At 40.4% G+C, this 16,541-nt stretch overlaps 1 protein-coding gene across 2 annotated transcripts in view; it reads right to left on the reverse strand.

Annotated features, from left to right (window-relative positions):
- Positions 1–16,541, reverse strand: part of lasp1 (LIM and SH3 protein 1) — a 29,896-nt gene that overhangs the window by 7,661 nt on the left and 5,694 nt on the right. The window contains exons 2-4 of one of the 2 annotated variants that reach the window (XM_026164297.2): positions 12,040–12,134; positions 6,070–6,154; positions 324–431 (exon numbers count right to left, since the gene is read on the reverse strand). In XM_026164297.2, coding sequence (XP_026020082.1) covers positions 324–431; positions 6,070–6,154; positions 12,040–12,134 — 288 coding nt within the window. Of the gene's footprint in view, positions 1–308; positions 432–6,069; positions 6,155–12,039; positions 12,135–16,541 lie in introns of both variants that reach the window. The other variant, XM_026164296.2, reaches the window with a different exon arrangement.

Below are 16,541 nucleotides of genomic sequence, written 5' to 3' on the forward strand. Positions count from 1 at the left end.
TACACCCAAAAGATTAAAAATGCCACCGCTTCCCTTTAAAGCAGTGAAATCAGTAAATCTTAAAGAACTGAAGAGCCGTTTGCAGAGTACTTCATGTAGACCAATCATTCTCCATAGAAGAAATCCTCAGTTCAATATTGGCAAAGAGATTATAGTCACACAGGGAAACTAATCAACACAGAGCAGACTGGCTTCATACCAGGCTGTCAGGGTGGGGGGAAACGCAGAAAGAGCTCCAAATATTCAGTCTGCTTTATTATTAAGATGTTGAGAAATAAACAAACAAGTGGAGTGAATGGAGTACTTGCTTTGGTGACGCTTACATTGCTGATTTGGTCCTGCGTTTTCTTAATTCTTTGCATCTCTGGTGTGTCTGCGACCACGCTGAAACCCTTCCCTTTATTCTTCTCAAAATCCTCCCTGTAAAGAACCTGCACAACAAAACAGGATCGTGTTAGAAATAAAGGCAAGGTCAACACGCAAGGCAAATTACATGTAAAATGAATTATACATTGACATCAACAGTTTCAGTTTAGCGAGTCAACAAGGAAAATCCAGCAAATGCAGTGGAAATGGTTATTTATAGATGCAGTGACCTAGATTCTTTCAACAAATCATATTCAACATTTTGAGGATTCATAATGGAGACTTGGTATTTTCCTGCACCTCTGAAATCAATTTACAACTCATATATAATTGTAAAAAGTAACAAAAAATTAAAAATCTTGAAATAAAATTCTTGGTTCTGCTAATGTCAGTGCTGAGTTTTGCTGAACTAAAGCTTTGGGTTTATAAAATTCTTTGGAAGGAAGGAAGAAAATTCTTTTATTGGCAGCTCGATCACAGCTCAACCACAGCTCAACAACATGCGATGGACTAACGTGATAATGTTGACAAGTCGTCTCTGGGAAACTGACATTCGTTTATATTTTGCATCTTCTTTTTTGGGTATTTCCATAAGAAGGCTAGCTGAAATTTAAACAAATGTACCAGATTCTACAACAACAGCAGCCCAAATCTACACACTGCCTCTGAGGCTGAAAATTCCCTTCACACCACACATGATTCGGGGCCCTGCATCCAGAGGAATATCTGAATATGGATTTTGTGATATGTTCTTGAGATGGACAAGATGTTTCACATTTTTTCCTTTTTTCAGTTTGATATGCACAGGAAAAGCACCCAAAAAATTACAGGACACAATTATCCGCAAACTGGATCAATCACATAAACTACTAATTATAGTTTTATGACCATTTAATTGTATTTGTTTACTTATATCTCTCACTATAAAGCATAAGCTTGACGACAATACAACAAAGTTGCTTTTGGCCTTTACTAGTCAAATTTTACGTTTTCTGCAAATTCAATAATCTTGTACGCATCAAATAGGCTCTCTGTTTGTGTTGTATGCACAAACTGAGTAGGGTTTGCCCTGCATATATTGCTTTGTCTTCTGTGGTGACGTTAACTTCCTGCCTGCTTGAGTGAGTGAAGGCCTTACATGCAGGACGTGGTAGTAACCATATATGGTTAAAATGAGAGGTACTGTGCAACAAACAGTGTCAGCGTGTGTGTGTGTGTTATTTTCCAGCCTTCCCACCCTATTCTGACCCTAAGGGGCAGAGAGGAGGAAACGTCCTGCCCATGTAACGTCAGATGGGAATCAGAAATTACAAAGCTCTCCCTCACTGCTACACCGTGGGTGATCACTCAAAGCCACAACCACATACACCACTTAACAAACCTGAAACAGGAAAACACGTTTTATTTCTGAACTAAAGCTGTAACACATTTTAGCGCTTCTCTCTGTCATCTTTTCTGAGAATTTTAGACTCCACCCCCCACACTGAAACTCTGTCCCTGCCTCCATGGTGACTGCACTGATTTCCTGCACTCCTCCAAGACTGAGGGCGCCTGCTTGCACAGTCCATTACCAGGAAACAAAGCTTCACCCTTGCATCCTCTCCCCCAGATATCCACATAATGCCTGACACTGCTCAATACAGTGACCAATCCTCCCTCTCATCTCCCGGAGCCTTGTGATGACACAATGTTACTGTGATTCACAGCTAATGTGCGCGAGTGCGTAGGTGATGCGCTGTAATTGGTCCATATCTGCCGTCACCCTCGGTGTGACGTCCACTGAGAAAATGAGGCAAAACTATAGCTGATCCTCGTTCAGTGAGGAATTGTATACAGCTTTGAGGCATGCACACACAGATAAGAAGATTAATGTGACCTCGACCCATCTTTGTCCCTCATTCCTTGCTCTTCTCTGTTCAATATGTGATCCCCCTTATGTTTTTTTTTTAAATTTCTCAAGCCTGTCTCCTTTGTCTTTTGGGATCTATGCAACAGCTTCTTCTCCTCCAATCATACCTCTGCTTTCTTTCCCCACCCACACTCTGCTCTTGCTGTGCTCCTTTTTCATTCATTCATATTTTACTGCTTCAACGGCAATAGTCAGTCATCCCATAGAGCTGGAGCTTTTCCTCATTATAATCTTTCTCGTTGCTTCTATTTGCATTCCACCAGCCTTCCTTCCTAAGGGAATTTCACTTTTATCTCTTACTCTCTCACCACACACTCCTCCCTCTTTCTGGTTGGTGCCGTCCCGTCTCTTCTCATGTGCAATTCATAGCTCTTCCTCTCCTCCTTCCCAATTCGTTTCTCTCTAGTTTTTTTTCTCCTTTTCTGTCTTGTTTCTTTCTGTCTTCCCCCCACAAAGTCTAGTAATGAGGTGTGACAAACCCTGCTACCATAGCAATAAGGTTTCGTAGCAACGCAGTAGCGGCAGCGTGGTGGTGGTGAGGGGTTAGACAGTTACCGATCTCCACAAACAAACCTCCCCTCAACTTTAATTTGATGACACAGAAACACCTAAAAAGTGCCCTTAAAAACACAACTTTAGCTCAAAAGATTCAGCAGTTAACAGGATGTTTTTTCTTTAAGGGTGTCTGCTGAACTGACAGCACAATCAACCCCTTCAGCTAAAAAACACAAAAACGTCTGCACGGAGGTGACAACTTTGCTAAAGGGATTAAAAAAAAAAAAAAATCTTTTTGACAAATTTAAGGTTCATGTGTTTTTTTCCCCCCCCTGTCACAAATCATATTTTCCTGTCCACTGTGACATTAAACTGCAAATGAGGAGAAATAAAAGTCACAACATCCCACACTACTCTTTGTCCATCTCAACCTCGATAAAACTGAAATTCCTGCCCCCAAAACTTCCACTGTGGAAGTCGGTGGTTAAACTGACCCGTCATCACCAGCAAAACTTTTCCTTTTAACTGAGAAAATCAAACCTTTACCGTCACCCAAAAACTTGGGTGTATACAGTTTTTTGTAGCTCACTTTTCACATGTACTTCTCAGTGGCCAGACTTCTCCTTATACAGCAGACCCGCGAAGACCTTATTCCTTGATCATTTTTCACATCCAGAGGCACTTCTAAGGTTGTTGCACCTAAATCTACAATTCATCAGTTCAGCTGACTCAGTGGTTCATTTTCAAACACCTGCTGAAAACTCGTTTTATATGGTAGCCTTTCTTTAAACATCGATTTATATCATAAATAAGAATTCATGCTTGAATGCATCTCTGCATTTACTGCATTTAAGGCACATTTCTGATGCTTGTGTTTCATTCAAATCATGAAGCATGTTATAACTGTTAAGAAATGCTATAGAAAAAAAAATGATTAAAATTCAGCCATGCACTAGCATTTATTATATGGATCTTATTGGATACAGTAAACAATTAGCATAACACTCTCTCAGTATTATGGAGTCTTTGTGGGGGCTGTTTGGATGCACAATCCATGTAGAAAAACACCATCTGTCCCTTGATTCCTCAGTCATCCCCCTCCCCATATGACCGCTATCCAAACCCCTATACTCTGCAAAACCCCCCGTCACATCCACACCCCACTCATCTCTAGTGTTTGACACAGACTTTTGGATAAGATATGGATATGCCCTGCCTGCCTCTCTGTACAGCGCTCTCTCTTCTACAACAAGCTGCAAAAACAAGCTTCTCCTTCAGGTTTCCTGGTGGATTGTGTGTCGTTTTCTTTCTCCAAAGTAAAGAGGCTTCAACAGCTGTACCTCTCACATAGTTTTTTCTAATTAGAGACTAAAACTGTGCTGAAAGATTTGTTCTAATCTTTGTGTACGTCTGAATTAATGTGTGTTGTTTTTTGTGTTTTTCTGTGCTTACTTTAGTGGACGTAGACAAGTTCCTGGAATTCTATTATACAAAGCCCAGACATCTTACTATTATTTGGAGAAGTGAAACTGAAAATGACAAATTTTAAGGCAGTGGAATGCCTACTATAACAAGTTTGTGGACAGAGATAATATTTTAAACTTACTCTATGATTTGACATCCAAAATTAACTGCAAGCAGTTCAAGAGGAAAACAGTCTTTAGCGAGCACAAATCTCCCCGACTCTCTATTCTGGCTTTCTCTTTTCTATTAAGGCAATAAGGAATGACCCAGTTAAGGAGGATATTTTGGTCAGTGGGGTTTCTTTTTTTTTTTTTTATAACATATTATAATTCATTTGGGTGTTTGTAATTTTAGCAACTGCAAGAACAACCATAGTGTTTTTTGTGGTTACAAATTAGACCAAGATAAGCTACTAATTGCAGAAAAATAGGAGCAGAGAAACTGGGTAGCTCAGTGAACCCTGAGTGTTGCTGTACAACAAGAAGTATTCAAACTGCATTAATAATTTGGTGTGGTTTTAAAAGTACAGGAATGTTGGCAAATTGTATCCACATCAATATGATACGCTATAAAAGCGCAAAAATGTAAGTCCATATAATCCAGTTTGTAACCATCATAAATGGTAAACAAAAGGCTATAACACATGAACACTGGTGAAGGGGAATCCTCAAACAAGCAGGATATTAAAAAAGGCCTAGATACTACACCTTATTTTCTCCCCGTTTACATCCTTCTACAAACACACTGAACACTTTTAACCTAGATGTTTGGAAACAACTGCACGGACAGCGTCCAATGCAACAGTTTGCCCTTCTTGAACCAACTCACTTTGTATACTGCTAAGCTAGCAGATTTTAGCATATTTGTTTTAGTAATTTACATTTGATATGAATAATTTGCAAAATAACTAGTAACCAAAGCTTCAACATAAAGGTAGTGGAATCAATTATCTTGCCCACTTTAAACACTGCCAAGTGGGTATCACTGCTAGAAAAAGTGAGGTTGACTATAGGTGTCAGCCTCCAGCCTAATTTACAAAAAAAGAAAAAGAATCAGCTAAATTTAAACTATTTAAAATAAGCAGTTAGTCTTTTGTTTAGTGGACATTCATGGGAGCATGTCAAACGCTGACACAATACGCTCATGCACCCACCCAGCTGTGGTGGAAGTGGACAATACACTAGACAGCAAAAAAATAAAAAATAAAGATGTAAGGGAACAACAGAAACAGCGGTCAGAAAAAAGTGGGCAAATTGATGTGAACTTTGTTGTAGAGTGTTTTTTGACATGCACTGGATGGTGGGTATAATGAGGTCCTTGAGCAAATGAGCTTACATTCAGTATTACAGCCATAAATGTCGCAACGTCTTCTTATCTAACAAGACTTTTTCTCTTCAAATCTCAATAAAGGGAAACTGAAATTCTTGCAAAACACATTTAAGCAAGGCCCCTTTTCATATGTTCCAGTCTGTACATCTTTTGATTATAAATGCTGAGTTGTTTCTGTTCTAGTTTGTCTCAGTTTTAGTTTTCATGACTATGGGCCTCCCAGCTTCAAATGTGTTACTTGTGTCAATTTCATGCTTGATTTCTCAGGGCTTTGTTTTAAAGCAGTGAGCATGCAGACGGACGCTAAAATGGAGCAAGACAGAATGTAATCTGAAAGCTGGTCGTGTTAGACTTACTACCAAGTTTAACCATCATTGAATTTTTAAATTAAGCATACTTTTCTACTGCCTCTTATGCACAAACACATGGCACAGTGTTATACTCGTATGTTGTACAGCTGAAGTTTAGTTCAGCAGTGAATATTATGGATATTCCCAATGGGTTACCTGGCTCTGTATCTTGCTCTGCTGTTTGAGGCGGAGGTTCTCTGGAGTGTCAGTCACACAGGTGAAGCTTGACTTGGGGTAGTGTCTGTAAAATAAACAGAACGGCAGAGATTGTAAATACATAGTAGACACGCATAGGCAGCTGCCAGCTTCCACTGAGACTCTCACTGTGATGCTCAAGACTAGAAAAACAGCACAAGTCAAGCAGTGTGCAGTCTGTGGCCCCACTCTGGGGTCATTTGTTATTCAAGGTGGTCCTGAGGTTGAGTTAAGAGCCCCTGCATACAAAAAGCATGTCAGTATAACACACAACGCTCTGTCAGTGAGAGCCAAGGTACTCTGAGAAAGAGGAAACTAGGTGTGGGCTCAAGGTTGCAATGTTTTGTGGCGAACCATAGCAGGTGTGAAAAAAACCCCTGACACATATATGCACATATAGGCACACTAGAGGAACAGCATGCACCCAACACAGCAACAGAGTCAAAGAGATCATGGGCGAGTGTGAATGATGTCATAAGCAGCTCCTTTCAGCAAACCGCAAAGGGACCATTTTTCCCCCCCTCAACTGATTCTGGGAATCTTCTTGGCAGTCTCAGATCCGTAACAACCATCGGAACTCCAGCTGCTTAGGAGAAAATGCTCTGTTTGGAAAACATACAGCAAATATAAATACTGTTTTGGTCAGCATAAGCATGCTCACATGCAGCACACCAAGCAAAAGCTGTTCATTACATACTTACATAATGACTGCATGAACTGCAATCACTAGTTAATGTGTGCATTTGCGTGTATATGTGGCATAACTCAGTGTTTTTATACACTGGAGGCTTCTGAGTACAAGTAGCCTTCAGGTCCACAAATAATTGTGCCTGCCAGTTCAGTGTGGTCCTTAAGGCTGCAAAAGAACATGGCAGTAGTCCAGCAGGAGCGGAAGAGCCCAAACAGCTTATCTAACTGCTCATATGAACTGAAGTTCCCAGCCTGCCTCTTAGCACTGGGTGACCTCAAAAAATCTTTAACCAGTCTTCATGCCTCTGGGTAACCCACTTAGGCAATATGTTTACGGTTTCCTTGACAACAGCTAATTACAGCATACACCAGCTAATTTTAAAAAGGGACAATTTTGGAGAACGGGAAGTAGAAAAAAAGTAGTCAGATCTGGACAACAGCAGAAACTGGAACTGGAATTTCAACCCAAACAGCGTTTCTGTGTCCATCTACACACAGAGGTATACGGCTCTCAATTTCCTGAAGCAACATTTATCTACACATTTAGATGTAGTGGTTTGCTATCCTAGCACCTAAGGCGTGGTGAGCTAATCAAATCATGCAAATTAAAGTACACTTTCACTGCTCTCGGACATATAGTGATAAAAGCAAAAAGGCATTTTCCTATAGAAGCGCACTAACCTCGTTTGTTTATCGTACACAAGCAACTCACAGCTGAGTGCATACATTAATTACCACATTAAATCCTAAATTAAGGAGCAAAAAAAACCTTGTGGTCTAAAGGGAAAAAAGGCCATGGTACTATTGCTCTAATTTTTTTTTATCCATCAACAACGTTACAGATCCTTGACCCTATATAAATAATTTTTAAAGAATCTGTCCTTTTAATAGCAGTACTTTGTACATACTAGCAATTTTCTGTGAGTATGCTAGTTGCACTGACAAATGCCTATTTGTATGGAGAAAATTTTTTCAAACTGGCTGCTATCAAGCATCCCTACAGGTCATTTTACAAGCAATCTATCCCTTAAATTTGTCCAGGTATGTGTGCCTTTATCAAAGCTGGGAAACTAATATGTGCTTTTTGTTTCTAAAGCTGGGCGTGTCTAGTTTGCAACTGATCTGTGTTAACTGTGTTTATGTCACCTTTGTATCTGTAAACTGTTGCACTCAAGGGCTATTAAATTTCAGATACAAGCTTAGTGACTCAGTGAGATCTGAGAGGTGTGTGTGTGTGTGTGTGTCTTTCTGTCGGTGTGTATAACCAAGCTTATGATTCTGTGCAAGTTTGAGGCTATGAATGAGTCAAAAGAACACTCATCTGTCTGTCAGCTTGTATATCAAGGTAATAAGTCGCAAACGGAAAGGGGTGACACATGCACAAATGCTAAACAGGGAGTGATCAAAATGGAGGGGAGTGGGGTAGTCAGGAGGCCACGCATGTGTAATCACACACACACACACTCAAGCTGCCTACTGTGATGGAGGAGAGGCCTGTTTGAATAGTGGAACCAGGAGATGCTGTGGCCAGCTTGACCCTGTGAGACCTGGAAAGGTTGTAATGAATCATTCAGCAAGAACATTTCATCTACATTTACACAGCATCCTACTCAACAAGTTCAATGCGTAACTGAGGGGCAGCTAACTGTGAAATCTGAACAGCAGCCTCACAAAAATACACACACAAACACACACACAGTTGCACTATGTGCAACAGATAACAGTCTCTTTGTCAGTCAGCTTCCAGCATAAAAATAAATCAACTTGAGTTATCTTGTGACAATGGACAATAGAGTTAGACAATAAATCAGATTTTAATATCAATTACATTTTTTTCCGCATCAATTATGAACTCAAAATAATCTGCTTAAAAGGATTACTCGTTTGCATCCATTTTAGCCACGAAGCTCTCATTTCTACCCGGTGCTCGACCGTGGCCCAGGACTTTCTTCACCCCCATCTGTTCCCGGAAACATTCAAACAGTGGAGGTGAGCCAACAAAGACTAGAGGTGCTATTGTGAGCCAGAGTCAAAAGACACAATCATCAAAACTAACTAAAAAGAACAGTTTTCAAGTGCAATATGATTTGGACTGTCATACTGACCAAAATAATAGTAATTATTATTTTTACTATAATCAGCTACAGTGTGACAATCAAGGGGATTTTTAAAGAACTTGTTGTTACATTTGTACATTAATTCCACACTATCACTATTATTATTATTGTTATTATTATTATTACTACATTAATGCAAAATTTAATGTGATAAATTTCTAACTGACACTTAGAACATAAGTTTGCAACTCTGCCCTCTTTGGAATGAATGAGCTTGTAGTGCTTATTAAACGTTTCCTTTTGAAGAGTTCCTCTCAAACCCTTTGAGGCACTGATAGTGTGTGCTTGGCTGTGTGTGTTTGGGGGGACAGCATGGTGAAAAGCAAAGAGGGTGTGCTGTTTTATGCACATAAAAATGTAGACACAGATACTAGATACATATAAGCCCAAAGAATATGGGGGAAAGTAACAAGAGCCAGACAAATGGAGGCCTTACAGTTGTAGTTGTTGAGCTAATATACACCCACTTATAGTCAAGAGTTACAGTAATCTAAATCGCTCATTTTATGTAAACACAGTATGTATATTATGGAGGGTGGTTATTGGTTATGAGCGATCTCATGAGGGTGGCGAGATACTTAGAAAATTGCCCAAGTCCAGAGGAAGTAAGGAAATTGCATTGTAAAAATAACAGTAAATCAAGGAATCATGAGATGCTATAACAACACTGTGTGATGCTCAAATGAATATCACATCAGCCATTAAGGTAGTATCCTATTATTTGGCTCCTTTAGTCTCTGGGGGGAATAATGAATTATCCTCTCTACTTATCCTCCTAATCTCCCACCACTTCTAACTATCTAACCAGAGATTCTCAGGGAGGAGGTGGATGGGAATACAGAGAAAATAAACAGCGCCTATATCACTTACTAAGTACAAATATAGAGGAGTAATGATAAAGTCGTTATCCCACAGAATAATAACAGGGGATGCGAGCTGCATTCCTTTCTTGAAGTAGCAGCAAGCTCTTCCACTGATGATGTTTACTCAAACAAGGCTGTTTTAAACAAACGGAAAGAGGCATAATAAACAGGCTCTGAAGGGCCTCCCTGCCTTACCAAGGGAACATCGGAAGCAGAAATTGGGAAAAGAAGAGGCCATTTTAATTTTTAGTAAACAAATGGGATAGTAGGATGAGATGTCACCTGCTGTAGGAGGCCAACAAGCTAAATATAAATGTGAATGGAAGTAGTGATAAGAGTCTGAGTTACACACTAAAACAAGAACAGATGTTTTACGACTAATAACAGTCATTAACATTACCACATATTATCATCATATATAAGCTTATAATTAGGCCTATAAACAGGTGTTTACACTCATTGTGGCATAATTAGACCTCAGCTGAAATCAAGCCAACAGGGAAAGTCAGAGGAGGCACAGTTGTACGAGTATACAGCACCTGTATGGCTTTATTTTAATTGTATTTTAATTGTTCTGCTTACATGGCAGTTTTGATTTATATACAGGGACAACAAAAATGCAGAGACGATGTAAATGTTTCAGTAGGAAAAGCTCAAGTATTAACTGTTAAACATCAGAGGTTCAATTCAATTTGGTTGGCTCAGTTTCAAAGTCCACTATAGCTTGGAGCTATTGTTTGTTGCAGTAAGACCTTTGCTTCTCCAGTTAAAAAAGGTCAAAATATGATGATAGATACACGTGTCTACTGTATAAACTGGCTGACCTACACAGCAGTTTAACCCAGAAATGATTTGCATTTAAAGGCAGGTTTTGCTTATCACATTTGGCAGTTAATCATTTCTAACTCGCTTTCTCAGGTTAAATTGCAGCTTCCCAAGCAGTTAGACATATTCCAACTTCAGAGAAAAAAGGGAATCAGATTCAGATCAATGAACAGAAAGACAAGGAAACTTTTTTTTTTTTTTAAATGGCCACACCAAGCTGCCATCACCTGTATTACCGGACAGGGCACATGGTTGTTAGCAGCTTATGTGGAAATTTAAAAAAAACAAAAAAAAACATGCACAGGCAACAACTTTTAGCAGCCAAATACACTGAGAAGAAAAATGTGGTTTCAAAACAAAAAATGAAACCGTAACATTTAGACTTTTCCTTAGCATTTGTATGTTTCTACCAGTCGATCAAGTTAGACTCTACACTCCTGTCTGTTTGGACTGTGCAGTTCTAATCAAATGAGCAAATCAGTTCAACACTTGGTTTTCTTATCTCAGTTTCTTTTTTTAAAAGGGGTGGGGCAGGGAATTTCTCAAATGCCTTTCTTACTCTGTTTCTGCACCAATACGCACCATGACATGAAACATACGACATGTTCGTGTCCCTCCAGCTGCTCGAGAGATACTGCAAAGTCCTTCTGGCTTGACAGTCATCTTGAAACCTCTGGCACTTACTTGCAGTTACTTTGAAGCATTTAACTCTGGAATGGCTATATTATAATGTCAATGTACACCCCCAAAAACCCCAACGAACAAAGGTTTTAATCACAAAGGAAGCTAAATCCTACATGTCACTGCTGACAATAACAAGCATACTACTTCTATTTTCACACTGAAGTTGAAAGTGACAATGGTAGCATGTTGTCTTGAGTCATTTCCTCAACAATAAAATGGCAGTTCAGCAAAAGAGCTTGTCAGAACATGAAGCCACGCCTCCTGCCTTCATTCCCTCTCTGAACTTCCACTCAAGCTCTCACAAACACACACAGAGGAGAAGAAAATCATTATAAGTAATGAGAGAGGGGAATTCCACAAATTCCTGATGAGCCTTTAGTGCTTAAGCGTGAGCAGACATGGTAGTTTTCAGTGTCCGCCTGTGTCACTGTAGAGGAACTTCAGGAATTTCCTTTGTTGATACCCCCCCTTCCCTACCGAGGAGAAGGGAGGGAGGCACTTTCCCACACCACATCGAGGCGTTTTCTCTGAAGGGGGAGCTGGAATAGTTACAGATAACCGGCAAGGGAGGGAAAGAGGGGCCTTAGTTGGGTCGCAGCACACACACACACAAACAGAGTCCCATTTCAGGCTGTGGACAAATTAAACACTGCTGTCACTCTGTCTTAGGGATGCAAGCTGAATTGCTTGAGTGCAAAACATGAGACATGTTCACTGACACACACAAAGTGATTAACTTAGGGACAACTTACGCATTGCAGTATGGTCTCTTCTCGAAGCCTTTGTAATTCTTCATGTTTAGAGTCATTTTGCAGACCTCGCAGCTGAAGCATCCTTTATGCCAATACTGTCAAAACAGAGAGGACAATAAGTTAAGCAAGGAGAGTTCGATTTATTTTACTTGTATACAAAGAGACGCTGATACATCAGCAAACAGAGGGAAGTGAAATGACAGAGTTAGGACAACTGTTAGGTCTGTGTGAAAAAAGTGAAGCAATGCAGTTTTGCATCAGCTGGCACTGAAGAGTCAGAAACAAAACAACTTCTCCTTTGCTACCAAACTGTATTTGCTATTTATAAGCAGGTCTCGATACTCTTGTGTGAGCGAAAAAAGGATAGCTGTACAGTTTATGTGTTTATTTTCTTGTGGTCACAAATTTTCCCACCTTTACCATAAGCTATGAGGTTAAGTGCAAAGAAAGCAGCGATATACTTGCTACAGAGACTCTGCTTGGTGTGCAGGCCACTCTTCGACTCCCCTACCATTGTCACAAGATGTTGTGCCTCCATCTCCCTAGCCACCCTTTCTCCCTTCCTACCACCCACTCGCCCTCATGCCTCCTCTTCTTCACTCTTCTGGCACTGGGCTGATTTGCAGCCTGAAGATTCAGAGAGAGGGACTGAAGATTGGAGAAAACCGAGAGGAGGGAGGAAACATGAAAGTAAGGAGCTGGAGAAAGCAAGAGGAAGGGAGCATGTTTGGGAGGGGTGGGCAAGAGAAAGAAAACGCCAGACAGTGAAGCAATGATCTGGCTGTTCCTGCTATCATCAAGGGAATGAAGGGAGGAGTGCAGAGACATGAAGAGAGAGTGAGAGAGAAAGAGTGAGTCCTTATTAACATGGCCTTGAGGCGCTTTGCCCTCCCTCTCTTTCTTTCACCTACTCTTTATCACTTTCTACACCAACTGCCCATACACTAAACACTAGTCTTCCAAACAAACAACAAGGAAAAGATGATTCAAAGCAGAGGATAAAACCACAGAAGCATATGGAAATACAACATCAGGTTCTGTTGTGTGCAGTGCAATTTGATGTGTTACAGGGTGCTTGGAATAAATCACTATGATGTTGAGGGTTATTGCATATGTACGCTGTAGATCGACAATGCAATCCTGGCACTATTATGAGTGGAAACATGCAGCACAATGGAGGCTTCAGAAATTATCAAATCAAAAGATATGGCTTCAGGTTGATTTTGAGATCAACTTTTGTTCTGTCTGGATGTTAACAGCCCACCCAGAGAGGTGTGTACTGACAACAAGCAAGTGTATGAATGTGTTTGGCATGGGTGTTTGTAGCTGGGGGTAAGCAATACTGTACTGAGGCATACAAAAGAAGCAGCACACAGTGGAAATCAGGCCTCGGCTCTCCTCAGCGGAGCTGTGATCCACAGCCAAACACACTGTGCCAAGCCTTCGAATGCAAACTCTTTATCCCACTACAACCCAGCTGAAGCCTGGGGGAACTGCAGATGGACACATGTTACTTTTTCCTGCTCTTCCTTCTTCTGTCTAGAACTACAATGGCAAATCCCTTCACAAACAACAGCATACTGCAAGCAGATTCCATTTCCTATAGCTTCAGCTGATCTGCAGCTGTGCTGGCAGCCATCTTTGCAGGTTGATCTACTTCCAACGCAGCAGCCCAGTATCATAGTCACTATTAATTAGTCTCTATTATTATCCCTTCCAAAATCCCCCAATTCTTTAATAATAAACTAGTAATAAATTATCCATGTGGAGCCTAAATAGACAAGTGTAAATGAAAATTCTGTTGAGTCACACACGTGAGCGGAGCATGGACCTTGATACTCCCGTTGTTTCCTAGAATAAATATTGACCTTGAGAACAAGTTTGCTGAACTCATCTGTTTAGCAAACTATCCCTAAGTCTTGCCCAACCTGCTAACCCAGATTCCACCATGGCAACCCTCATCAAGCGAGACCTTTGCTTGGACAACATGACCCTCTCGGGTGGCAGACACCCTACTCAGGCAGTTCAAAGCAAACAGTCTCTTCAACTGATCTAATCACTTGCAGACGACTCTAAACAGGTGCCGAAATGCACCGAGGAAACAAAGCCTTTTGAAGAGGGGAAATTATACAGCTCCAGCAAGATCTAAATATTCAAATTTATAGCCTAAACATCATGGACAGAGTAAAGGACCACCAATGACACTTTAAGTGCTTAGTATGCATTTAGCCTACTGCCCACAGCAGACATATCTTTAGGCGTAGCAGTGGCCATAGATGACATCATTGTGGTCACTCAACACCAATATGTGATACAATGCAAATATCAGCCACTCATCTTAGTGTAATCTGAACATTCTGAGTAATGGTATGATATATGAACACACTCTTTATATATTGACTTTACTTGGGTAGTTCACCTAGTTACAATGACACTCCTCCAAGTGTGTTTGGTTATTTTTTTTCCCCCATCTATCTGAGAGAACAGAGTGATTGATTTACTAGTGGAAAACCCCCTCTTTATTTGGAAATGTGTCACCTGCCAACTGTGGCTGGGCATTTTATGCATTAAAAAAAAAAAAAAAAATACTAGTTGATATTCTTCCACAACTATTTAACTTCGAAGTTCCCCAACTATCCCAAAGGCAGATTTGGAGCATGATAACGTTACCTGGTACATTTCATGCTGGATTAAGTTCTCTCTTACTGCTGAGTTTTTTTATTTCCTCTGAAGTCAAATGTCAGAATTGGAAGTGACATCATGCCTGAGCTGACTAAGTTTCAGTGGTATTGTTAGAAAAGCAAGGAAAACAGGATTTGTTTTGTTTCTAGAAATCTATCCCTGGCAATACAGTGCAACACTGTTTTTGTGGGATTAAAGACTACTGACATACATTCAAAGGTAGAGCCAGGTAGGTTCTCTGTGAATGGCGTATTTATCATGTCACAAAAACACTGCATCTAAGTTTAATTCCTGTATTATTTTGGTAATGTGCATCCAACCAGACACTGGTTAAAAGAACATTTGTATTTTAGACAAAAAGTAGATAAATACTGAGGTGAAAATATTATAATGTTTTACAACTGAAATATCATGGTCATCCCTGGTCCTAACCAGCTAAACCAAGGCCTTCCCTATCTGCTGGGTGACCAGTGGCTCTCGACACTAGTACACCAACCTCCATCTCCACCATGCTGGACTGCAGCTTTTTACATGACCTGGAGAGCTACTCTAAACAAGAAACTGCAGCAGGTGCAAAACTGCTTCAGGTACTGCTATGTCACGCTTGCTGAACAAGGACTAGTGTTGGTAATGGTAGTGGCATTGAACAGCAGGATTAAAGACTCACTGGGAGGCAACTGATAAGATCCCTTTTGCAAAAACCCATACATGCACATAGCACCATGGGTGAACCCTCAACTCTACCCTGCCTTCTTTAACACCACCAACAAACTGCTATCACCTATCTATGAAAAGATGAGTAGGTAGCAGTCAGAAAGAAATGGACAAACAAAAATATGTGAATGAGAGAAACATTCCAGCCATGTGTTAGCGAGGTCATCCTGCAGTTAGCCCTGTCCAGCTCCAGGAAAACCTGGCTCTTGGGTGCCAAGACAGGATCTGGCAGTCAGCTGTAAAATGAGGACACTGCAGAACTAGAGCCCTAGAAATAAAACACCATTTTTAAAAAAAATGCTCCGTCTCCCTGCATCAGCACAGCTCAAGGGCAGTTGTGTATGTACGCCTGTGTCTGTGTGTGCGTGAGAATTAACCCTGTCGGTGGATGTGTGTATTACTGTATGTAGGTTATATGTGTTAATGCATGATGTATTTGTGTCAGTGTGGACCCAACGATCGAGCCAAGAGCCGAGACGTTCACTCAGCCTCACAGCATCCTCTCAGTAAGAGTCAAATACAAATGGACCAAGTAAAATCCCATGTAGATGTATGGAAGGTCAGTAACCCTTTAAACACACAGTCTATGCAGACAAATCAGGAGGAAACTTACTGAGAGTCTGACCAGATGCATATAATAACATACTAAAAATATTCTGATAGAAGTGCCCGGCTTAAAGCATTAAGCAACCCCAGGCCTGTTGTGCCAACCACTTCTGATTTCACATTTAGCACATAATTAGGGCAGATTACTCACTCACCATGGTCCAATAGTAAACCAAACAAAACCAAATGACTGCTTTTAATAGATTTCAATAGAAATATTGGTTGGAAACACCATTTGGGCACCTCCTAAGTGACACTAAAGCAGACACATTTTCAAGGGCTTGGCTGGTGTTACTTTCCCCATTTGATTAATTGACAGTCTCATTATCACTTTAACACAAAAACAGTTTCATTACTATCTATGTTCCACATTAAGTGAATATGCATGTTTCCGTCCTCTGTTAATCACCATATTAGACATGAGAGGAATTTAGTGCACCCAAGGATGTCTCCTGGTACCATAATGAAATATTTCCCTACCTATGGCTAAATATCCAGAA

This window comes from Astatotilapia calliptera, chromosome 4, assembly GCF_964374335.1.
Source record: "Astatotilapia calliptera chromosome 4, fAstCal68.1, whole genome shotgun sequence".
Lineage (NCBI taxonomy): Eukaryota > Metazoa > Chordata > Actinopteri > Cichliformes > Cichlidae > Astatotilapia > Astatotilapia calliptera.